The sequence below is a fragment of the Pocillopora damicornis genome, chromosome 1, assembly GCF_964200805.1.
Source record: "Pocillopora damicornis chromosome 1, jaPocDami1.2, whole genome shotgun sequence".
NCBI lineage: Eukaryota > Metazoa > Cnidaria > Anthozoa > Scleractinia > Pocilloporidae > Pocillopora > Pocillopora damicornis.
This window is the reverse complement of record NC_142670.1, coordinates 39845993-39871694: the sequence shown is the minus strand read 5'-3', so window position 1 is coordinate 39871694 and position 25702 is coordinate 39845993. Positions and strand designations below refer to the sequence as shown.

Genomic DNA, 25702 nt, shown 5'->3' with positions numbered 1-25702 from the left:
CCTGAAAGGTTGGTGGTACACAGTCATAGTCCTGTGGCACTGATAAGAATTTGTTTGACAATCAGGAGCTTCTTAAAATGATGATCATTTCCTTTACACTCATGACCTTTACATTTGATCAAAAGATGATACTGTTAGGGGAAACTAGAAGTCAACCATTCTAAGGAAATCACGCTGTGAGCATTCTGTAACACAACACATTGACCCGAGCAGAGGTTGAGGGGGACTTAAAGATCCCGAGACCCGCTCCCTAGTGGCCTGATCATCTCAGGGGTGGGGGGGGGGGGGGGTAGGGAGTTAAATAGAACATCGAAAAGTTGCGTCAGACGTTGCAATATTTTAACTTAAAAGTTGCCTTAAAGTTTCTCTTCGTTTTTACTTTTTTGTTTTGTTTTCGGGGTAGTTATCACAACAAAAGCTTTGCGGTAACCTTCGTTTATTCCGCCCACTTTTTTAAAATTATACCGCAAATCTATCTAACTTACATTACTTACCGATTAACTTTCATAAGAGGAAAAATAAACAGACAGCCAACACTTTAACCAGTAAATTTACACATTCCTTTCTAGTGCCCAGTCCCTTAAAATTTGGTAATAACTTTTTCAAAGGTCTCTTAGAGCTAATCGTAGTTACAATTTAAAACTATCATTTCCCCAAATAGTTATGAAAAACAATCTTTATATTAAATTCTTTTATTCATCGGCGTTGTTAGATATTTTTTTAAAATTTACCTTCGTTATGGTATAAAACGTTCCCTTAGTTCCAGAATTATTAAGAGGGAAGGGGACTTCCGATTCCATGTTCTCCTTAAAGTCTGTGACCCTCACTTCTAAACTTTCGCCATTCTGATCAAACCTCGATCCAGCTCCCTGCCTCTCTCGTCGGAGTGCGAGAAAGGCAGTGTATGAAAACGTTGGTGTAATGTCAAAATGTAACTCCAAAATTGTTACATTCTGGACAACAACGGCTTTAGGCCACTCAACCCCACCCCACAAACAAACTCCCTTCCCTTCCTTACAAAAAGCAGTTTCAGGGTTATATCTCTACCCCTGGGAATTATAGGACGTTGTCCCCCTGGGGCATACCAGCGTCCTCTTACCCGAGGGGTATTCTTAATACTTGGGTGTTTGAGGCTAGTCAAGGAGAGCCCAGACCCATTTGTTTAAATATAAATCGCTACAAAAAATTTAAACTATTAAAATAAATACATGTCTTAATTTCTTCCTGCATTTTACCCACTCACAAATGACTGCTGATTCCCGCGTATTCGAATTCGAAACTGTACAATTCATAATTTACTTGCGGGTAATTCTAAATCTCATTTCTGTTCATTTCAAGCTTGGAGCTCCTAACATTCCGTCAAAATTACTTAAGATCCGCCAATGTATATAACGTTGTGGCACATAAGAAATGATTATTAAAGTCGATAAAATGCAATTTGTGAACCGTCTACGTTACTAATTTTTCCAGCAGTTTCTACACTTTAACCTAAACAAAAGGAGCTCCTCACGAATGGCGAATGTTGGAAAATTCCTTTTACATTTCTCCAGTTCATTATCCTCAGCCCGAGCGAATCTTCTCCATTCTTAACCATCTCTGTTCACCCTTATTGTTCGCCTCCACCGACTAAAGTTTGCGATTTTAAACCTGTCCATCTCTGGCCATCAATCGTCTTTTCTGGTTGATTCGCAACGTTCTGGAGGTCTTATTTCTAAACCAGACTAATAGCGGAGCCCGCAGCGCGCGCAGCGTAGCCACATACTTATCAAAAATGTTTTTTTGGTTCTCTCCGAGAGCAAAATTACCGCACGAGAAATAATTTTACATCTAATTGTATGAATAATACTAAATATACCTGAGAATTAAAAAGGTTTCAAACAGTGTGTCCACTATTTGCCACATCCTATGTATAAATTCAAATGGTTTCCAAATTCCTGAATACGGATTGCTTGTTTCCCGAACGGAACAGTTTTGATTAAAAATATATGACTGATAGTCTTCCGAAAATTGTCCTCAACTTTGTCTCTTATCTGTGGTTTACAACAAATTAAGTTGTTTAAAATAAAATGTTTGATTTTCTTTTCCATTCATTCTTACGTCGGTTGTCACGTGTTTGTTTTCTCATAACCACGGGACTCTGGGTAGGGCTGTTGGCTCGCCCTAAGCCTTTCTGGTCGGCTGGTTCGCGCTTGACAGAGTCGATGGGAAATACCTTCTCGGGTTTTACAAAGGATCCATAACGAGGCTTACAGGCGAAATACCGCTGACCACTCACAGACCCGTCATTTTTTCCTAGTGAACGAGAAAAATCATCAAAACGAAACTTAGCACATAAAACGTCCGTATCGCACAGAACGAGGAGCATATCTGCAAGGCTTAATATCCTCACGAGACTGAGGTAAATAATTAGCAGAGCTTATCCCAACTTTTAATATTAAGTGCCTAAAATCACACTGATGTAATAACAGCGGGTACAATAACATAATGAGAACTTGCAGTAAAAAGATGTCACCAGCCTAGAGCCTAGAGCAACACAAAGACGAGTTACTTCATGTAGGTCGTACTCGTTTTTAGTGTTGCAACTGATTGGTTGACAGGGTCCCGCAATTTTTCTTGATCAATCACGGAGCGACAAGCAGCAAAACCAAAGCAATCCAGGTTTATTTCTGACACTGAGTTAAAAGTTTTACTGAAAAATGACTCACCTGAGGGGGTGTCTAATTCAACACCAATCCAAACACCAGGAGCAAATTCAGTTGGTCCAATATATCTAATCCTTCCAGTTTTCTTGTCTCCGATGCAAATAACCTGCCCCTTTTTCAAATCCCCCAAGGAATCCAGCGAATCGTGCACATCCTCCCCCTCGAAGGAACCCAGTAGATCCTCTCGACTGCTAGAGTTTGACTTTTCGTGTGGAATGGAATTCTGCTCCTCGCTATCTCCTAGTAGTTCCAATGGTTCCCCCTCTACCTGAGTTTGTGTGAGAAGCGATGAGAGTTCATCTTCGTCTTCTTCGTCGTCCAGAGCGTCATCTAAACCGCGTAATGTTATCCCCACACTTGGCTTCGCACTGCTCTTCTCGGAAGCAAAATCTATCAAGTTATTTTCCAGACTGATCGATTTGAAATCGTTTGCCTGTACTGGCGGATTCGATAAATCTTCACCCGACGCCGTCGGCGTTGGCGTCGGCGCGGAGGGATCTTCACAAGTTAGCGTATCGGCGCTACCTGAACGTTCCCGAAGTTCATCTGAAAGGGGGCTGACTGTTCCTTCAGAAGACCCTTGGCCTGTAGTCTCTTGGAAGTCGAACAAAGCCTTGGGATTTTTCCTGACTTGAGGGCTCGGTGCGGGAGTAGATTCATCCTCTTCTAGAGGCTCAAGCTCCATGAGAAGGGAGCTGGGGCGTGAGTTAGATGATCCGCCTCCTGAATTCCGCAATACAACACCTGATGTAGTGGGTGATGAGCTGAATTTTTCATTCATTTGTGAGAGGTCAAGTAAAATCTCCTCCTTCGTTGGTCTTATTGGCCGAGGATCTGTGAAACTCCCCGGTAGAACAAAATCGCTTCTGTTGTTAGCCTGTTAACAAGAACGTTCACAACTGTTTCACTCTTCTCCTTTACAAAAGGTCAATTCTAATGTAGTAGTGTATTGACAATGTTAAAATATAAATTAGATGGAGACTGCTATGAAATAACTGATTCTCACCCTTGTATTCCAAAGTTTGTGACTCTCTGGTGAATCAAATCGATCGTCTTTTCCACTGAACCCGAACGAAAGGTCCCCCGACTATAAAAGCAGGAAAAACAACAAAAAAAATCATGAGCCTTAAGACTTGTCGAGGTTGTAACTACTATTTTGTGAATTGTTTTTTTTCTACTTGTAAGAAGTCATTGTGTAATTAACAAAGCCAACTTAAGTTAAACAAAGACCAAAGAAGCAGTACATCTTACCGCAGCTGCCAAGTTTGGAGTACTGGCGAATTTCCTCAAGGGCTTTCCAATGGCCGCCAGTTTCTCCTTCACCATAACTTCCTGCCAAAGAGACAAGCACATTTCGCTCAATAATTCACCCATTTTAGTAATTTGGGGTGACGAAACAAATAAACAAACAAACGCTTTCAATTGTTGGTGCATTGCTGAAGAAACATCCAAGTGATTTAAGGTCACGAGCGATATTATTATTACTATCTCCTTACTGAATACTTCCATAAATCGTGTACTAGGAGTCAGGTGTTCTCCCCCACTGGAAATTATCCCGGTTTGCGTGACATGCACCGCTTAGAGGTATTTCTACTTCCCCCCTGAATGGGACGCTACGCTAGTTAATCGCCAGTTAAACCCCTTTATTTCGTCAAGTTTCGTAGGGAGAGCAACTTCGACAGTAGAGAATCTTGCTCGTGAACACATCACAATGACTTGGTCAGGTCTCGAATCCAGGCTTTTTAATTCAGAGTCCAACGCGCTACCCATTGAGCACCGCTTGACAGCCACCAAGTTCTTTGGCGCCGTACCTGTCTGAGTCGATCGAGTGCCAACAAACTTTCCACATGTGAGATTCCTTTGCTGTACTTTCTCAACACGGATTCATCCTCCTCCTCCCCCTCCCCCACAGCTAATGCAGCCATTTGCGCCAGGCTCTCGCGTTCTTCTGTCTCCTCTCCCGGTTGCTGTATGGTGATTGAAAGATGAACTTATCAGTACCCTTGTTCACCTCGTAATTCTCGTATTCCATCAAGCAAGGGTCGAACAGAGAATATTGAGGTCGATAGCAAAGCCCTAGAGGGTTAGAGGGCGACTATGAGGCAAACGGCAAATATCTATTTACCAGAGAGATGGTTTATATGTCATATCAAATTACTCCTAATTTCATCTGTTTCTAGCTCAGCTTAAATTCACTCTTACCCTCTTGGTAAATTATCATGACAAGAAAATCGTTCATTTTGTAAGCGTTAACTTACCCGTGGAATGTGTGAAACAAGTTCGTACGTCACGCCAGACCGTGTTATGATATCCTTGTAAAAGATAAATTATCAAAATATTTAGTTTTTGATCTAATACATCACAGTACGACACGCCAATCAAAAGTTACAGATCAGCAAAAAAAAAAAGAAAAAGGTTACAAATGACGTTAAAAGGTACAACTGTCAGAAGTTTCACATACCTTTGTAATTTTTCTCAGCAAACTGTCTTTCCAGCTTTGTTTCTTGTATATTTTGACTGAAATTCTTTTCCGAAGGACCAGATCCATCGCGATTGGACTTGCGAGGCGAACGATGATCTGCAGTAAGGAAAGATAATCGGAATAGGATCATTTTAACCTTTGCCTCCTACGATTTAATGAAGAATTCTCCATTTAAAGTTCCACAAATTCAGTTCTAAAATGCTTTTAAGAATTTGCTTCCAAGATAAAATAGCAACCCCACAAAGTAACAGGGTTTAATGAGCAACAGTTATGTTCATTGAGGAAAATTCTATCTTAAATTCTATCTTAATTGAAAGCGATTTCTTTGTAGTTTTCTTACATACCTTCAAGATCAGATAAACTCTTTCATGTGATTGCGTGACACGGTTAAGAAACACGGAGTCGTGAATTGACGAATCCCATAACACAGTGGCAGAAACCTACAAGTCATTACAAAAGATATCACGCACAATGTCGAGGAATCACATTTGATGCAGCCCAAACACAGTTACCACTGAAACCACAATAGCCAAGTAGGGTGCAGGGAAGAAGATAATTTGATTGCTCTGATATATTTAGCTCAGGTGGTAGCCATGGCGTGATACCGCCGTGACTTAAGTCAGTGAGGTAAAAAGTCAAGTGACTAAGCACCCTGAACTTGCCTGAAAAGAATTCACGTTCATAATTACACACGCGGGGTGTGTTGATCACAAACCTGCTTCTGATCGTAGTTAATAATCGGTAGTTCCATCATGTGGTCGGAATTTTCGAACACCAAAGTAGAATCCACTCCTGCCGGGCCTCCTTCTTCCATACAGCCGCTTCTCACATCATCTGTGGGGAGGAGAGGGCAACACACTTATTTATCTATAATTCTTTCTTCCTCTCTCTGCGAAACTTCAGCAAGATTGGGTTTGATTCGAAAGAAATTATAAAAACAGAAAAGACCGAGTGAGATCACAAAGATAATCGCGCACATCTTGCGTAGCAAATTTCTTATGTCACGCTTTCATACCAGGAAACCTCACTCCAACACACAACGCTTTCCTTGGGTAGAAATTCCAAAGAGAGTATAAGTAATAACCTCTCCACAGAGCATATATTTCTACGAAGGGCAAATTTTCACCACACGTTACAGAATTCTTCACCTTCCCATAACAAATGCGAAGCAACATACATTTTAAACCAAACAAACAAAGTTAAATCGATTGCCTTACCATTCTGTAAATCCAGAAAGATAACAGGGTTGTACTTCTCCATTCCCAGGGGCACAGTCCTATAAAAGAACACCCGGAAGAATTTAACCCCTGAGGGAACATGTAAATATTTAAATAGCAGCTAGTAGTCTTCTTAACCCTAATCAGTAGTTACTCGGGGTGAGATGCCAACGCGGTCGTGTAGAAAGATCCTTACCCTTCAAGAGGCGGAGCACCGGGGATTCCACTTCCTCGTATCGGAACAAGGACAGCGTTCCTCTCCTCGGTGAGACAAACCCATTGGTCGATCATCCAGCTCTCCCGCTCTTTATCGCTCGCTGATTTGTCTGCAGATGAAACATACTTCATAGTTATGCTTGAGGTTAGAGCGTGTCCCGATCAGAGACGAAAATATACCCTCAATTTTCTAAAGTTGTCGATGCTGAATCATCCTAGCTCGCTTTAAATTTGGATTGGGCAACCGACGAGGGACCAAAATCTTTGTTGCTTGATGCAACAGAAACAGTGCTAAATTCTTACTGCGTGCTTCGTTTGGTCTGAATAAAAAACTCGAATTTTTCTAAGCCAGGGCAGCAAGCTTGGAGAGGGTGGTAAGCGCCATCTAGCGCAAAAGGAACATGCGAAAGGAAGGAACACACTCCAGTCCACATTGTCCTTTTCTGATTTTTATTTCTCCCTCCACGCACATTGCCCCTACTGCCGACACCGACAAGCAGGCCAATTCTCTTCCTAATCTCTCCTCAAGCGTTACCTTGTTTGTCGATTAAGGAGTGTATTTGCTCGTCCAAATACTCTCGTCTTTTCATCAGAGAAGTGGACCACTTTTCACGCAGACTATGTAGAAAAAGAAAGATCGAAAACTGATATAAAAGGAATACTGAAAATAGAGCAAAAAACATTTGAGTGGAATCTTTAAAGCACTTTAGGATTGAGGATAACTTTTCCAAGTGAACTATGTTTAATTTGCTTTCAATAAAAAAATACACTTACATAGCAAGATCTTTCTCTTGATAGCTGTCCAGCGGTTGTTGATTCTTGGTTCTCATACTAACACTTCCAATGTACACAGCGGAAATGATGTCACACACAACCGGAAGAGAACCGGCCCTCGGCACAGGCTGAACGCGCACAACAATTCGCCTCGAGTGGCCTTGACGAAGCTGGAATACTCCACCAGTTAGATTGTCTTTTTGAATGTGTAGTTCTACTGGTGCATAGACCCCTTGATCGTTAATTTCCAATATTTCCACCCAGAGCTGCATCTTTCGTAAAAGTTCTCCCCACCTGTGGGGTAAAGATATTACGTTACAAGCAAGACCAAGGAATTGTAGCTGTTGATGCCACGGTCAAAATGTGAAGACGCACTCGCCTAATCCAGTGCGCTGGATCCTATGAACTAACATCCCATCGAAGGAAAGGAAACAGATTCCTTCTCACTTGATGCTACAAATATTGGGATACAGTCCAGCTTCTAAATGACGATATATCGTATGCAGACTTCGTTATTATTTATATAAATAACGAAGAGCTAGACAAGAACAAAAGAAAGAAAAGGGTCGTTGCAGATACCTGTCGTGAAGTCCTTTTTGCTGAGGTTCCACGTTCCAGTTTAGCATTACTTTACTTTGTGAATCAAATCCTTTCATTCGGTTTCCCCAGACTTCAATGGCCAGCGAGCCCTCTGATGCATACTCGACGAATTCGTCCGTAACTTCCATGTCAAATAACTGGAAATATTTAAACATATATTATATCAGTCATATTTTCCTCTCCGGATGAAAAATAATGATGTGTCGTTATTCCATTCTGAGGAAACCGAGACAAACTCTTAGGTCGTATAGCTTAAAGAAATACAAAAAACCTTTACTAGCCTACAAAATAGAGAGAATTCCTTTTTGAATATTACTGCCGCAAACGTCAAACTTGTCTTAAGCCAAACATGGAGCTTAAATTATATTTCATTTTTGCGCTCAGTTCCCTTGTTCCCCCGAAGCGTAAGTTGGACTACATAAGTTCGCCGTCGAAATACACCACATTCAGTACGGCAAATGAAAAGTAAGCCTTATGCAAATGAGCATACCTGCTTATGCTCGAAAATCATCGTGTTTGTCTTTGGCCCCGGCTGAGAAATACTGGCATTGATCGGGGGTACCACAATGGTATTATCGTCATTCCAAAACTTGTACTGACAGAACACGTAATTGCACAGAGCTGGGGGCAGGTCATAAGCTTCAACAACCTTGACCTCTACATGCATCTGCGAGCCTTTAACCAGCTCATCATCGTCATCATCACCATTATCATCATGTATGACTAACAAATCGTCCTCTTCGTCGCTCGAGGTTTCTCCAGCGTCACCTTCAGCCTCTCTAGACTTCTTCTTCTGAGCTTTCTCTGTTGTTGAAAACGTATAAGAAGAGATAGATCAGTTGAACAGAAACCTTACCCCGTTTTAAACAAATTCTACAATCACGCTCGGTGCAGATTTTACATGAAGCATGAAACATTTTGCTTGAAAAATGTTTGGAATCCAAACCGTTACAGTGCGACATACAAGGAGAAAGTTCTCCACGACACATTATTACGAAAGTATATCTTTCAGGGACGTTTCTGTGATTCATTTACACGACGCAACCGCACCCATGAATTTGAACAAGTTTGAATTGGGTGACGTAAAACGGGAAAAAAATCTGTCGCAAGGACAACTACTCTCCGAGAAAATATATTCATGTCAAACGAAGTAAACAGTCGTAGTGACCTATTCTCGAATCGTTTCGCGGCGATATGTCGCGAACCTCCACGCGACCAAAGCACGTAACACAACAACACGCTTGTTCACAAAAATTCACGCTCATTTAAACGCTTTCGTAAATCATGTACCTGAAATCCTAGAAACCTCGACCTTCAGCCGGCCACAAACCTGAAATGAAAAGGAAGCAAAGCAAAGGTCACATACGTGTGAAGTCATATCCATATCCATATCCATATCAGTAAGTTCTATTAAGCAATTTAGATGAAAAATTACGATTACGTCTCTCTAGAGTCGGGAGCTTCAGAGAGCACCAATAAAATGTCAGGAAAACCTGACGAAATATCCTGGCTTCGCCCAACAGCCAGATGGAGCTCCAATACGAAAACAGTACTGCTCAAATGGAAGAAGAGAGTTTAGATTCGAAACTTTCAAGAATCGAGGCTCGAGTTTCGATTTTCGCGAATCGAAAATCGAGACACCCTAAGAATCTTCCGAAGATCTCAATTCGCAGTTTCGAAGAAACAATTTAACTTTCTAGTGCTAAACAATAACGAAGGAAAAAGCCCTCTACGAGACCCTTCTTCATGACACTCTTGAAGCATGTCAGCTGGATGGCCTTTATGCTCACCTCTCCTTGTTGACTAATGATCGGTGCTGCATACTCATGGTTCACATCGTGTAACAGACACTCAAGAAAAACGTTAGCTACACCGATCAGGGTGTGGCACTCCACCTCGAAAAACAGATCCAAGTTTTCATCCTGACAAAACAGAAATATGCTTTAAAATACGCTTTTCCATATCAAACCATTCCAACTGAGTTGAGATTTAAGTCAAACTTCAATAAGGGTTCATATTTTTTCCTTTTTCTGCAGGTTATTTATCTTTAGTCTCAGCAATTCACGAAGGAAGTCACTGAAAATTCACCTCAGTAAGCCAAACTTGTATTTACCATTTCGGAGAAAGGAATATCGTCTTCAACACACTGATTGTACACATCTCTCATGTCGTAGATTTTGTTGGACAACTTCTCCAGGGACCAAACTGAAACAGAGAACATGATATAACAGTGTTATTGACCAGTTTGACAAATTAAAAAAAGCGAATAAAGGGGGTAAGTTTCTAAAGAAACTGTGGTACTACGTCGGTGGGAGAGTATAGCAGGTAATTTAGTGTTAACAACTGAGTTGGAAACGTAAATTGGCCACCGTAAAGAGTTTAAAGGCTGACGTTTCGAACGTTAGCCCTTCGATAATCGCTCTGAAAAAGGGCTAACACTTGAAACGTACGCCTTTAAACTCTTTACGGTGGTCAAATTACGTTATTAACTCACTTGTTAACACTAAATTACCAGACAAAAAAAAGTGGCGTTTAGCGAGGGCAATTTAGGTTAGAACAATGAACAGAAACTCACTCTGTGTCCCTTTCGACTTGTGTTTCACAACAATAGCAACTTCACTACTGAATCCAGGTCTGCTCCGGCCAAAACTTAAACTCGATGTTGGAATCTGATTAATAATCACATTTTCCTGATTAATTAACTGACAAGGGGAAACGCACATTTGAGAGGCCATTTCATGTTAAATCGTTATTCAGCGGCAAAAGGTCAGTAAAACAAATCGAGATACTCGCTTCAAATAAAGCTATTTTGAAGTGAGTGTCGCAAGTAATCCTCGCTCGGTAATTTGTCTAGATGACTCGTCAAGATGCAATACTTCGATCAATCGCACTTGGATCACTCCCTTAAGCCCACGTAAGTTTTCGGTCTGTTTTCTCATTGGCATGTGATAGTTTCCTTTATTCTGATTGGCCGTTGTGGTCACGAGACTATATCAAAATGCACTCTGGGAATTTTTGTGCTGGATAATGTTAGCAACCTTTCAATGTACCTGAAGCGTCACGGCAAATTCTGTTTCTTTACCCATCTCCTCACTCAACTGGTTGGCTTCCCTGACGAGAGTGTTGGCTTTGATCACTTCCTCTCTGAGCACTAAGGGTTTTCTTTCAAACTGAATCAGATTCTCCCTGCTAGTTAAAATAATAACAAAGAAACAAAGCATTAGATTTTCAGTACTTCAACTTTCACAGCGCTTAATGACTCCAAGTGGCTGCCATGACGGTTGATATCTTGATACAGCACTAAATCCTCCCAGCAGATTTATGATGAAATGTATAGGAACGAGAAGAAAGAATTAATCACCTGTCATCACACCATGACATCCTTGATGATCCGTATCCCGAACTAAAAGAGCTGATGCTGACTGTACGCTCTCCCATACTCTGCCGCCCCACTGGAACCATTTGGTTACGTAATTCCTCAATCTTTTCTTCGTACATTTGACGTTGCCTGTCTAAGGCTCCTGAAAAGCATGAATTAAAGAAATCTGTCATGAAGAGTCCTAAACACTCCGCCATTCATTGGTTTCGCTTCACTGCGGTCTATGATTGGTCAAAATCCTTGCACCAATCACATTTAAAACTAAAACTAATTCCGACTTGATCACTTGAGTCTTACGCACGTCAGGCAGTATGCTTGTTTCAATCTAATTTAATGTTGAATGATTGCGAAATTTTCTTTTGTTAAGACAGTTCCCTGATAATTCTTCTGGCCGTCAATTAGAAAACTGTAAGAGGTTGTTGCGCCTCCCTCTTAAAATAAAGTTATTATTGTCACTGTTGGTTTTAGGTTTGCTACACTTCACGGAAAAGCGTTCTATTGAGTCAAAGGTTAAAACGTCTTACGTGCATTTGAGTATTTTAAACTGCTTTCAAAAATCTCACCGCGATTTTCTCTTTTTTTCACTTTACCTTGTTTTTCAGCTTTATATTGCTCTTCAAGAGCTTTGACAGATTCCTTGAGGGGCCCTGGCCAAGAAAATGAGGGGAAAAAAAACAGTGATTATGGGATTTGATTTTAACACCATTACTGCGTTTTTATCTTTATTTAGACTACGAACCAATATCAACAGACACAGGCAGATACACAACATCCTACGTGGCTGCATGAGAGGTTTTGCGAGCGATTTGATGCGCTGAGCGGCATTGAACTACGCTGTCTTTGTTTTCAGCGTGCGCCCGAATAAGCCAAGCGGGCTTCATTTATATCATATCCACGGGTGTACAACGCAGTTAAAATCCACTCAGCAAGCGACTGAATAAGAGGCAACATTTAGAAATGTACTGGAAAAAAAATCAATGTGATGTACGTTTACCTGCGCTCATTTCATTCATCATCAACTCCGTCTGGGCAAATTGAAAATCAACCGTTTGTTCCACTTGCTGTTCACTTCCTGTTTGGCAAAGGGTTAAAAAGTATGTAGAGGTTATAAGTTGCAACATGGCCACTGAGGCACCCAACTCAGTAGGAGAGTGACCAAAGGAACAGGGACGTGGGCAGGAGAAGAAGAATAAGCACTGTGGAATAATTTCATCTCTACACACCTGGTAGACGGGGGCAGTTTATTCTGAAGTAATGGTTGTTCCCCCACAGAATACGATCTCCATGTTTGAGCTGCGTCTTCTCTTCCACAAGTCTTCCGTTAACACACGTGCTACACGCAGATAAAACAGTAGTAAGCTTAGCTTACAGCTGTACAATAAACATGGTAATATTTGATACTTTTTCAACCTCAGTTATAAGAAGTACAATGCACATACCCTGTTTTGGCTAGCGGTGTAACATACACTTCATTGCCCTCTATATCAAGCTGACAATGCTCCTGCAATATTCCAAGCCCGCCCAGTTGAATATCCTATGAAAAAAAAATTATAAAAAAGTCACTAAGGGTAGTAAAATTTACTTTGAATGAAGTCTCCCTCTCTACTAAGGGTAACCGGTCAAGTCGCCCAAGAGTCATCACGCCCGAAGCCTAAGTCATGTTGCCCGAAATTTCAGTTATGTCGCCCGAAACAAAAAAAGTCAAGTCGCCCGAAGAAACAAATATTAAAAAGATATGAATTTCAGACTGTTAATAGGCAATAACGTTGAGAAATTTTTATCACTAAAGCGCTCTTTGTTTCCGACAACACCACGAAGATTCTTTAAGTATTGTTCGTTTCTAACAACAAAGGAAAAGGTTGTTCGTTTCCAACAACAAAATGAAGCGTTGTTCATTTGGTATGTAATCGTTTCTTAGCTTTTTTTCTTTCCTTCTTAGCTTAAGGAACTTTTTCTTGGTTTCTAACAATACCATGAAGACTTTGACTACGCAGAAATCGATCGTAAGCTCGGAATTGAAATATGTTTGAGCAACGATTCTAAAAGCGTTGTTCGTTTCTAACAACAAAGGGAATCGTTCTCCATTTCTAACAAAAAAATGAAGCGTAGTTCGTTTGGTATGTACTCGTTTCTTACTCACGGACATTTCAGATGCTTGAGAAACTTTTTCTTGGTTTTTAACAAAGCCATGAATACTTTGACTACACAGAAATCGATCACATGGTCAGAAAGGCCATATGATCGGCTGTAATCGTCGCACTATAGGGCTTGTTGGCGTGGTTTAACGTCATCATGACACTCAATGCAAGGATGAATGCTCATTTTGATCAGTTCGTATTCTTATTGTAGCTAGCTTTACCCTCCTCATATATACTTTGATCGGATCAAAATATACATGACCAGAGGAAACAGAGCACAACTACATAATTTATGCCTATTCTGATCCAAAGGGAAATGATGCTATCAGACTACTACTGTGAAAAAAGTCACAAGCATAAACAATAGACTGTTATCTTAAAAATATCACACTTACCTTACGCAAGGCAACAAGTCAATTTTTAATGTTACGAAGTTTACATAAAACACTTTTATCGACTTGTCGAACGCTACAATCGACATTCGTTTACCAGGTGTTTTCATCTGTTAATGTTAAGAAAGTCACAAATAGATACAACAGAACTTTACTTATATGTTACGCTGCATTCGTGCATTTGTTGTTATAGAAACGAACTACACTTCCCTCTGTTGTTATATAATAAGCTCAGTTATGCATGCATTGTGATTGGTTCTCACTTATGATCTATTGGAGGACAGACATATAGATGACGTCATCATTAAAACTTTTTTCCGTATATTTTAATTCTTTATGGTATAAAACAAATAGATTCCAAGTTGCCGTACGTCTGTTCAGTAATAGATCACAGAGGACGTCAAAATGTGGTAAGAATATCAGTGACACACCCGGCTGCGCCTCGTGTGCCACTTTTTTGTTCTTACCACATTTTGACGTCATCTGTGATCTATTACTGAACAGACGCATGGCAACTTGGAATCTATTTGTTAATTAGAAACGAACAACACTTTTAGAGTCGTTACTCAAAGATATTTCAATTCTGGCCATACAATCGATTTCTGTGTAGTCAAAGTCTTCATGGCATTTTTAGAAACAAGAGTTTCTCAAGCTTACGAAATGTCCATGAGTAAGAAACGAGTACATACCAAACAAACAACGCTTCCCTTTGTTGTTAGAAACGAACAACGCTTTTAGAATCGTTACTCAAACATTTTTCAATTCCAAGCATACGATCGATTTCTGTGTAGTCAAAGTCTTCACGGTATTGTTAGAAACCAAGAAATAGTTCCTCAAGCTTACGAAACGTCCGTGAGTAAGAAACGGCTACATACCAAACGAAAAACGCAGAATTTTGTTGTTGGAAACGAACAACGTTTCCCTTTGTTGTTAGGAACGAACAACACTTTAAGAATCTTCATGGTGTTGTCGGAAACAAAGAGCGCTTTAGTGACCTTTTAACAGTCTGAAATTCATATCTTTTTAATATTTGTTTCTTCGGGCGACTTGACTTTCTTTTTCGGGCGACATAACTAAAATTTCGGGCAACATGACTCAGGTTTCGGGTGACTTGACTGTAAAACCTACTAAGACAGTCCAGTAGAAACTTCTGTCTACAGTATCCCTTCAACCCTCATTAAAATCATTTAGAAACATCTTTGTAAGCCCTTTAGGAACCTTAAGGAAGCATCTAGAAACCCTCTTCAGAAATCAGAAATTGTAACAAAGACCAGATTAAGAAATCTTTCAGAAACCCTTCCAAAATCGTTCCGAACCCGTTTCGAACTTGTCAAGAAAACTTTACCAAATTTCTCAGCCTCTGGAACTTGGAAAGATTTTTCTGGGTAGTTTTCACATCATGCCCAAGTTCCACCCTAGTTGCTATCTTTGACAAGTCACTTTCTTCTATATCGGAACATATGATCAATTTTCATACTCACTGGGGCATGTGTGGCATCGGGTCTTCCAACAATAGTATGTTCCTGCCAGAAAATTAAATTTTGCACAAATGAATAACGGTAAAATAATTTGATAAAAATCATCATATTTATTACAAAGCTCATGCTCCTGGGCCAGGGTCAGCTTAGGTGCACATTTCAACAATGGGCTTAACCCTTTAACTCCCACGAGTGACCAAGACAGAATTTTTCCTTACAATATCAATACAACATCATCCAGGTAAGTGATGAGAATAAAGAAATATATCAAAATAAGTTGATCCAATACTAAATTCTCTTTGGAAATAAATTTTTACAACTTGTGGTATCCATAGGACAACAACAGCATACAGGTGACATATACTCATGAAAATTCTTATCTACATGTACTGGGAATTTACATTTTGCTTTTGTATAATACTTTATATGATAAGAAGAGGCAGGATCTTGCATAAACACTAGCCACAGCAACCTGTACTTTAAAAACCAAAGTTTCAACTGCTAATTACAACATTCTTATAAAGATCGTATGGTATCCATGGAAAAGGGCATGTCTACCATTCTTATCTGCTGATAAGTTCCTTTTATCACCTTTAAATAGTAAACAAGCAGTTCATTCATTGAGGGATCAGCATTCAAATTGACCAGATAGAACTTGGACTTTTCCACTGCAATTCCTGATGATTGCACTGAGATTCCCATCTCTTCAAGAGCCTTGTGTCTTTCCTGAGTTCAACAATGTACAGAAAACCTTAAAGAATTCTGCAATTTTTTGAGTGAGTTTTGCTCAAGGGGAACTTACCAGTACTTTGTATATGGTTAAGTGAAATTAAAACATTATTCATTTAATATGTTGAAAATAGAAATACTATTTCACTTTGAAGTTGTTTCACCAAATGACTTTAAGAGAACAAAATAAACATGAGCCTCTACTGATAACAACTCTCACTTTGGTAAATATTAAAGGGGCACTGTATCTAGAGGGTAGGTTGTCCCTTTGGTCAGGGCGGGGCTGCTTCCCTTTTGTACGTCTAAGCTAAAGGGACAAGGGAAATTTATATGAAAAGGAAAAAAATGGTCTAAAGAGATGAGCATACAACCAAGGAGTTTCTATGGCAGCTACTCAACTCACAGTTTTTAAATGACATTTTTATGCTATCAATTTTCATGAATGTACCTGCTGAATTTTTTCCGTCTGTTTCTCCTTCTGTTCCCATGTCATTGTACACTCACTCATCAGCTTCTCACTCTCAGACAACATTTCTTTAATCTCAATGGTGGTCTCTCCAGGTTCAACAATGTGCGACTTCCCAGCAATTTTAGCTGCAAGCATTCTCTTAAGACGGTCAACTTCCTCACGCAATTCACGGATAATCTGTCAAAATTGCACAAAAAATCTCCATCAGAAAAGGATTAAGTAGTTTAAATTTCCAACTTGTTTTGCTACTCCACCTGGATGAGATGTTTGCCCATCACAGGCTACCCTCATCCAACTTCCACCCCCCCCCCCCCCTGCATTTCAAGTTTCCCTGACACTCATGGGTAGAGAAAGGCACTGTAGTAGCTAAGTGTCCTGTTCACAAACACCACACAGGGATCCCAGCCAGAGTTTTTCGCCCCAGTTTTAATTTAGAGTCCTAGGTCAAATCAAGCCAAATTCAAATTTCACACCAGATCTAAGGGAGAAATTTAAGAAAAAAAAATATAAATTAAAGGAAGTCATAATACCTTTGCATTTGGATCTTCATTCACCACAGCATGGTTAACAATACGTTTTGCTCTGTCAGCATATCTTAATGTAGAGAGGGTCTCCTCATAATTATCTGCAGCAGGACTTACTGTGGCCACCATCACTGTTTTACTATTGCCACCAAGGTTGTCCTAATATTAGCAACACAAAAGAGCTACTTAAGAATGACCACAGAGGGATTTAAGAAAAAGCCTGATTTAAAAACCTTGATTTGTTCATTTTTCTGAGTTTCAAATCTCAAAATTTACCCATAGTGCAGATAAAAAAATTACTTATTTAGGATCAAATACATTTGCGCACAGTGTATCTCCTAGACTTGAGAGAGGAAATTAGAAAATTGGCTTCTTTTTTCACCCATCCATTTGATCATTCATACCGAACTCACAGTTCAATGCAACTCAGTAATTTTCCTTTTTAATAAAACCACCTTCATCTCTTCATGTATTCTAAAATGCACACTGTGTATTGAGACGTTTATCATTTCTCCCTGGCTATGTCTTTGTTGCTGTTGTTGTTTGCTTGTTTGTTGTTTTCCTTACCTTTAATAGCCAAGTGAGAACTGAATCTCTGTATGGCACATGAAGTGCTTTTTTTCCTTTACCTCCAGACTACCAAGAAATAACAAAAATGTCTTAAAGAGTTTCATATATCTTGCAACATCTAGAGTAGCTGAATTTCAGAAGAACACATCTGAACAATGTAAAACATTGAAACAACTGAAAAGGTTGTGGTTATTCATCGTGGTGAATAACAATAAAAGCTAAGTTTTCCATTTGTCTCATGATGTAGTCAACTAATCACAGCAGAGCATCATAAGATCACACATGACCAGTTGACCTCGTCACCTGAAAAAGACTACAGTATGCAGTTGAAACATCGCGATCTACATCACATGTGACTACATCGTGAGACAAATGAAAAACTTAGCTTTTATTTTACTGCTTTTATTTTACTGTTTTCTGAGACAAACACAATTAAATTTGACCAATCTGGAATACCTCAGCAAGACTTGAAATAACTTGACCCAGAGTAACCAGGGATCTGAAACAAAATTTAGAAAACTTATCAACCACAGTCAACAGCTTCACTGCACTACAGCACCATGTAGCTATCATGAACAAACAAAGAGGGGCACAAATTGAGAGGCCCAAAGTAGAAGGTACCTGTTGATGTTACTGCCCTCTTTAAGTCTCTCTCCCTCAGCCCCACTCTTACTGGCCCTTTCACTGCCCGCCAAGTCTACAAGACTTAGTTTGCTCACTTTTTCACCAATAGACTGTAAAACATCAAAGTTATGTTAATTACTATGGACTTGGGATCTTGAATGAGTTAATTTATAGAAATGGTCTAAAATACACAAAATTCAAAGAAATGGATAACTAGATTCTTCGTCAAAATTAAGTATTTCAGGTTAAAGTTTTTGTTACAATTTAACCCTTTAACTCCCATGAGAGACCAAGATAGAATTTCTCCTTGCGATATTAATACAATATCAAGTGATGAGAATAAAGAAAAATATCAATTGGGGGATTGTAAGTTGATCCGATACCAAATTCTCCAATTTAACATAACAAGAACTGTATGGCAGACAGTTGGGAGAATTACTAATGAAATCTTGGGAGTTAAGGGGTTAATATATACCTCTGTTTCTTTATCGTACTCGGATCTTGTGAGCACAATGTTGAACACTGCATGTGATCTGCTGCTCTCTGTGTTCATGTTGGTAGCAGCAACAGTTCTGGACTTGTTTCCTTCAATCATTAGATTCTCAATATCCTGAAGGATAACATAACTCCATGCTAAGACTAATTTATTATCTTTGAGAATTCAAGATAATTCATAATTCTGACTCATCTAGATTTTACAGGAATGTTATTTGTGCAATCCTAAAACTTACCTTGAAGGATGACACAACAAGCTTTGTGAGTCCTTCAACATATGGCCCTAAAATCTTGTGTTCTCGCACTCTTAGTGTTGCTTGGTTTCTAAACAAAAATACCTCTTATTATTTAAAGCCAAATTAAAAATGCACCACTTGATTAATTATGAAATATCATCTGTATTCATGTGATCCAGAAAAAAAAGGCAAATTCCTTTTTTTCTCTTGGTTAACATGTATTCAAAACTTGTGCATGAAATGGGATCAGGAACCTCTATGCTACCCTCAATAAAAGAAGCAAAATCTATATAGGTATGTTGTGGCTTGTACAAATGTAGATATCATTGACATACCCTCTGGGGCACAACAAATCTCTGACTTTCTCATTATAGATCTCAATATAGGAGACTTCCACTTTGTATGTGATGTTCTCATCTTCATTCTGAGGGAAAGATTGTAGTGACGTATGTGAGTAAGTAAATTTGAAATGTTTGATAAATAGATAAATAGTTTGTTGAACACATTTTTGTTCATTCCATCTTGATGCCCAACTTCCACTTATTTATGGCAAGTTCAACTTACACTTGAAATCCGATCAAACAGTTCATTACACAGTCTGGGAATCAGGCCTGTCTGGTTCTGGCTTCCCATCATGGTGTATGTCTTTCCTGATCCTAAAAACAAGGAAGGAATGATGTCAGTTACATGAGTGAAGAACCCAGATAGCACACCATTGCCACAACTTACATGTATCACTGTTTCTGTAGCATAAAGCGGAGAGAAGCATTGTTACTCCTCTTTCCCACATGCCCCCCTCCTCTTTCCCACATGTCCCCCTCCTCCTTTCCCCATGCCCCCCTCCTCCTCCCAGCATGCCTCCCTCCTATGGCTCTGTCATACATTCCTGACACTTTGTTGGTATCAATGATCCTGGCCAGTTCTTAAGCTCAGATCTCGTTATGAAGTCCAATGTAATCACAAAGGACTGACGTAGTAGAAAAAGAATTAGAGGAAGAAAAGGCAAGCATGAGAAGCTGCCTTGTAAATCACAGCTGATGCATTCTCTTTTTACCTGTTTGTCCATAAGCAAAAATACAGGCATTGTAACCCTCAAAGGAATTCTCCAAAACATCTGCACCAAGACACTTGTAAACTTTTTCTTGGCCTGATACATGAAACAGAAACAGAAAAATAATCAGTGCATCACTATTAACAAACTTCCAACTTTACAAGAACAGGTTGTAAAACAGTGACATTTTGACTCCCAGCATACACCTTGGAGACTAACTTTTACTTGCTCTTTTGATTAATGGTTGACAATTGTAAATGAAAGGAAAAGGTCGATGTTAATGTGTACGTATGCAATGCGCTAAATGAAGAGTAAACAATGAAAACTCAGCCAACTTACTTTAAGCCGTTTATACATCAAGTAATATTATTATATTTTGAGGTGTTTTTGGTGACAGAAAAGAAATTCATTGTAAAGATCAGCAAAAAATCCTAGTGCGGTAAGAAACTAAGAAAGACAATATTCACTTGAATGACAGAACACAATCCATTAAAAATAAAAGGATTAAACCAAAAGCCAGAAAGATGGCTGTCAATGGGAAAGATTAACAGTCATTGTAAACACCAAACTTGAAATATTTATACTCAATTTTTTCAAGATAAACAATCTGTGAAGTACAGTACTGCTCGCATATACGTTAACCAAAAAACACAAAGAAAATGCCAAAAAGTTGCATGCGAGTGTGATTAAAAAAAGTGTAAGTTAAAAAATTGCATGTGCATGCATTGACTTGACACATCTGCCGCATTAGTATGTATAAGGTAGACCTTTTGTTTTCCTATTGTTGGTGATTTATCGTTTTAAAGAATAGGTTACAATAGAATAGCACAAAAATACTACATGGCTACCAACAACAAGTAAACTTATTTGTATCAATCACTGTTTGAACCGACCTTCCCAATATGCTGTTGTAAACTAATGCAACTTCATAATCGGAATATTTAAATTATTTCTCAAAATTCTTCTATAAAATAGCTATTTCTAATGTAGATCAGATTGTTTCAATTGGATTACTGATAAACACCTTCCAATTTGCATATCCAGTGAATCATAACAAGAGAACAGAGTAAAGAGACACTCATTAAGTTTGGATAATGGAAAATTCTCAAATTTTCTATCCAAATTTCAACATGCAGGACTACTTTTTCTACAGAAATGGGGGATTTTCTCCTGTTACTATCCACTTCCCTGCTATGACATTCTGTAATGAAAGCCCAAAATAAATAATACATTCATCAGGAATTGAGCAATTTCCTACAAGTCCTCATTTCCCTACATAATTTAACATGTAAGGCATGTTTCAGAAAATGAGAGTAACAAAATAGTGTAACTTAATGTGCACTACTTAAGCAGTAGTGAAAATAAGGCCTGAAAAAAAATCAGGCCTGTACAGGATTTGAACCCATGACCTCTGCAATACCAGTGCAGGGCTCTACCAACTGAGCTAACAAGCCAACTGGGAGCTGGTCATTAAGTTGGTTCCAAATAAACCCGTGAAGTGATGAATAAATGGCTAAGAATATATAAAAGCCATATATTTGAACTGCGGATAAAGATGTGCGGTGAACTGCTCATGTTGTGCTCATCACTGCAAGGATCACTTTCATTCATGCCTTAATTCAGATTCCCAAAAAAAGTCAAAATTTGAATTAATGTAGGTGGGGCAAGGTCGGAAACTGGAAGAATACAGCTGCTTTTCCCACTTGCCTTGTCCAGGAAATTCAAGGCAGGAAGTTCTTCATTTGAAATAGCTTTGATTTCAATACTGAACTGCCAATTTCCCAACCTTCACACCACTTATTTAAAAAGTTACTATATAAACTTATGATAAATTTTAAGAGCAATTCTCATATTTACCTTAAACAGAATTAAAATCAATGCATGTAAAGTACAGCATTTAAACAAGGACTTGGAAAAAAACATGAACATTTCAGAACAATATAAAACACTACAAACACACACCAACAGACAAGTTAACTTCACAGAACAGCAAAATAGCCATTGTCACATCAATGACTTCAAGTTTTTTCCATTGTTTGATCTTTCCTTATTGATTTTTAACTATGACCTTCCTTAGCCCTTGTAAGAAACATTGAGACGTCCCACGCGAGAACAATTACGTAACGAGATATATTGTTTTGTTTGTAGAGTGCAGAAGTGATTTTGTTGATTGACAGACGCGTGAGCCAAGTAATATAAGTAGTACCTTTTCGAAGCGAAGACTAGTGGTTATGCGAAGTTACAAAGTTTTTATGATACGAATTAGATGTTGTTGTAGTAAGTACGAATCAATAAAGGGAATCAAGAAATTACGTCTCGAAGTTTACAATAGCCCTTTTGATACAGTTTCTTATAACTTTGTGAAACAAAAGATATTGAAAAGTTCATTAACAAGAAAAGGTGAAAAATTATATAAATAATATCAAAAACCATTTATCTCTTGACTCTTTGATCCCAAAGAGTAACTACATTTACATATAGCATCTATTTTCTCCTTACAATACAACATCACACATTTAGGTCATGAGAATATGGGAACTGATCACCAACTTAAGGTCTTGATTGTTACACAAATTCTCCCTATCAGCACCTTGCGAAATGTAGAGAGAACAGTATGGAGAATATACATACAGATATTGGGATGTAAAGGGTTAAAGGTAGGCATGAACTTACTTGCATATTTGTTGTTACTTTCTTCCATTGACCAAAAGCAGTGATCAAATGCAAAAGTCTTTTTAAAGAAAAAATTCAAAGAATGCCATTAATCAAAACAGTCATACCATTTCAAGAACACATATGCAAGGCAATGAAAAGATAACAGAACACTTTTCTTCATTAAAAAGGTCTGGAATATATGCTGCACTTACGAGGAATAAAAAAAGTGTTTTTCAAATGTGACAAACATGTACAAGGAGTTAAGGAAACTTGAACACTGGGTCCCAGAAAATCACCCCTTGAGAAATTTTGATTAAAAAAATGATAAGAAAAAAACATCTTTAAAAACAAAATGATTTAAAACAATGTTTAGACACATATTTTCTCATATCAAATTCACCCTGCCCTTAAATTTACAAAAATTAAATCTAAACAGAATGCATTTAAGGATAAATAACAAAATTTTTAGAGATCTTTTAATAACATTTACAAACTTATATTCTGTCAGGATTGATTTAATATTCCCTCTAAGAGCGACAAATTAAAAACTTTGTTAAATCATGCACATATTTTTAATTTTCATTAATGCATTGATGCCATTTTTGCTCAGTACAGAGGTATCACTTTTTCATACATGCTTGTAATAACATTTCCACACTTTATCAATCTGGCAAATTATTTTAATATTATTTTTTTATATTTTATCTTGTGATAAACAAGAGGATTAAATTGGAGACAGAGTAAAAAATCTTTTTGCACAAAAATTATTCACAAAGCTTAGACAAAATATCAAAATAAGTTTAAAATGCATAAAAGGAAGGAAGGTGGACAGAGGCTAAATACTTGTTTCCGCTGTAACTAAACTGCAAACTATGATGACCCTGGTTAAACATACCTTTGTGTTCTTCCTGTCTCCAGTAAAAATCCAAGAATAATGTGAATAAAAAGAAAAACCGAAATCAGTAACTAGAATTGAGCTTTCGTGTTACATATTGATTGAAATTACGTCTAGGTACATGGAATGATCAAAACTTCTAGAATCGCCTGAAGGAAAACCGATTACTCGAACAGAATGACAAGCATTTATTTGGCACACTTCGAATCAAATCATCAACACTCGACACAAATATCTCGAGTGGAAGTTAATTCTTGACTCTGCAAATCATTGCTCGTCTTGTGTTTACATTTCTAGTAATTTTAAGCCCATTTTGTTTACAGGTCTTTTTGAAAGCAATCAACCGGCTTGCCATTGTTTACAACGAAGACTAAGTGGGCAGAGAAAGATTCTCGAACGACTCATCATCACCTATTATTTCCGTTCCAATTAAAAAGCTATGGCCCCCTTCGAGCGATTTGTAGACTTCAATGTTGAAGACAGTTTGATAACGGAAACTATTTATTTCCATATAAAATGCTTCTGCCGACAGGAATATTGATCACTGAACAATAGCATTCGCGAGCGTACTTTCATGTAAAAATGCGACAAATCTGTAAATCACAGCAAGACGAAAGCTAATCCAATGGTTTAAGACAGTGATTCTGTTGACGTCTGAAGATAATACCACTTTCAACGAGAGCTACTTTTAACTAGCAGCGCTGAGTAGATTTTCAGTGTTAACCACGGCTTATTAAATCTTTAAAACAAGGCTGGAATTTGTGTTATATAATAATAGGGCAGAACACGTTACAATCACTGAAAACTCCTTTCGATCGGAAAGCGAGACATTGTCAAGTATTCTCTTACCTATAAACAGATGCAAGCTTGATATCGAAGATAAGAAAGCGGAGAAATATTCACCATTATAGCATAAGAAACCTCAATCATTAGCGTTGAAAGTGACAGCGGAAATAGAAGTCGTATCTCTTAAAATGTGTCTTTAATGGATCCTCAAAAAACAAGCACGAAAAAGGAAAAGATCACCATGAAACGAAGAAATGGGCAATGCACAAAACCTTACGTAACGGTGTTTGGTTAAGAATGCAAAATATCTTCAAAAAATCAATAATTTTAAAGCAATTATGATTCAAAACAAAAACCTGCGAGGAACCAACTACACGCGCGATTTCACCTCCAAATGACAGAAAATGATGATAAAGAAGCGATAAAACTGTAAATCTAGACATCCAGAATATTACTCTGGTGTCAGATCGATAACTTCAACACCTTGAGTTCGTAAAAATTTACAAATAAAATGAAAATAAAAATACGAAGTGGCACGTTGTCCCTACATTCGAGCGTTCGTACAGACCTGTCTCTCGAGGCCGATGAAAACAATATCGTTTGCGTATCGTCCATATCTACCACGCATTTTGTTCCCAAATCGATCTCTGTCAAAGTAAAAGAAAATGAAATCAATCCACGCGATTACAACACGAAATCATAGCCGGCTATTCCACACGAAGAACTTATAAGTACTCCCAATTACCTCGCCGATTAAATGGCCTGACACGAACAGCCACCTTAACTTTAGAGCTCATTCTGGACTGATCGCAGTATTACCACACCATCGGCTTCCAGTTAAGAAGATTTGGGAACCTCACGACGCCATAAATTAAACCTTCCGCTTAATGTTTTTCATTCATTCTAAGACTGACAGGATATTTTCACTCTTAGTTTTCTACTCACACGCGGCGCCATATCTTTTCATAACTTATTCACGTTTCATCCGGGAACGAGGGTGACACGGCAATTGGTGTTCCGCCTTCCTTATATGGAAGTTGTCCAATCCGCGGAGAAGGCGCGAAAATACGATACCTGACAAATGCAACAAGTGTCAGAAAAAGTGTTTTGATGAAGTACCGCTTAGGAGATAATTTATTTGGTAAAAAAATATTGACCTTTCACACCTTTGAAACAAAATCCATTCAACACTCAAAAACATAAACAATATATCGAAATAATATCAATTTTTTTGTAGAGGTAGGGTGCAAGGGGAAAAGGGCGTGTGAAAATTATCAGGAGACAATATTA

General features: G+C 38.5%; 1 protein-coding gene across 2 annotated transcripts; it reads right to left on the bottom strand.

Annotated features, from left to right (window-relative positions):
* Positions 1 to 419: 419 nt before the first annotated feature.
* LOC113672795 (kinesin-like protein KIF13A) lies at positions 420 to 25390 on the bottom strand. 2 transcript variants are annotated; one of them, XM_089196343.1, is made up of 41 exons: positions 25158 to 25390; positions 24981 to 25059; positions 23627 to 23639; positions 22750 to 22807; positions 20080 to 20172; positions 19590 to 19681; positions 19361 to 19449; positions 19026 to 19113; positions 18770 to 18904; positions 18292 to 18404; positions 18127 to 18169; positions 17668 to 17736; positions 17107 to 17259; positions 16556 to 16753; positions 15970 to 16104; positions 15382 to 15423; positions 12810 to 12904; positions 12594 to 12703; positions 12365 to 12442; positions 11961 to 12017; positions 11353 to 11512; positions 11042 to 11180; positions 10567 to 10660; positions 10105 to 10196; positions 9782 to 9913; positions 9282 to 9321; positions 8482 to 8795; positions 7971 to 8128; positions 7392 to 7685; positions 7153 to 7235; positions 6598 to 6727; positions 6402 to 6460; positions 5900 to 6018; positions 5529 to 5624; positions 5164 to 5280; positions 4961 to 5014; positions 4514 to 4669; positions 3954 to 4034; positions 3709 to 3789; positions 2706 to 3579; positions 420 to 2292 (listed from the first exon to the last, which is right to left on the bottom strand). In XM_089196343.1, the coding sequence occupies exons 1-41, from the start codon at positions 25207 to 25209 to the stop codon at positions 2057 to 2059; spliced, it is 5301 nt and encodes a 1766-aa protein (XP_089052469.1). In that variant the 5' UTR covers positions 25210 to 25390; the 3' UTR covers positions 420 to 2056. The 2 variants fall into 2 exon arrangements, with proteins under 2 accessions (XP_089052469.1, XP_089052475.1); XM_089196349.1 differs by having other exon boundaries at positions 11042 to 11177.
* Between the last annotated feature and the right edge of the window lie 312 nt (positions 25391 to 25702).

Bases quoted from the DNA above. Each gene is read 5' to 3' on its own strand.
- LOC113672795 (XM_089196343.1), bottom strand. From the start codon at position 25,209: ATGAGCTCTAAAGTTAAGGTGGCTGTTCGTGTCAGGCCATTTAATCGG. The intron at 17,260-17,667 runs GTAAGGAAAACA...TGCTAATATTAG, and splicing joins TTCTCACTTGGCTATTAAAG to GACAACCTTGGTGGCAATAG. The intron at 12,704-12,809 runs GTATGTGCATTG...ATCTGCGTGTAG, and splicing joins ACACCGCTAGCCAAAACAGG to CACGTGTGTTAACGGAAGAC.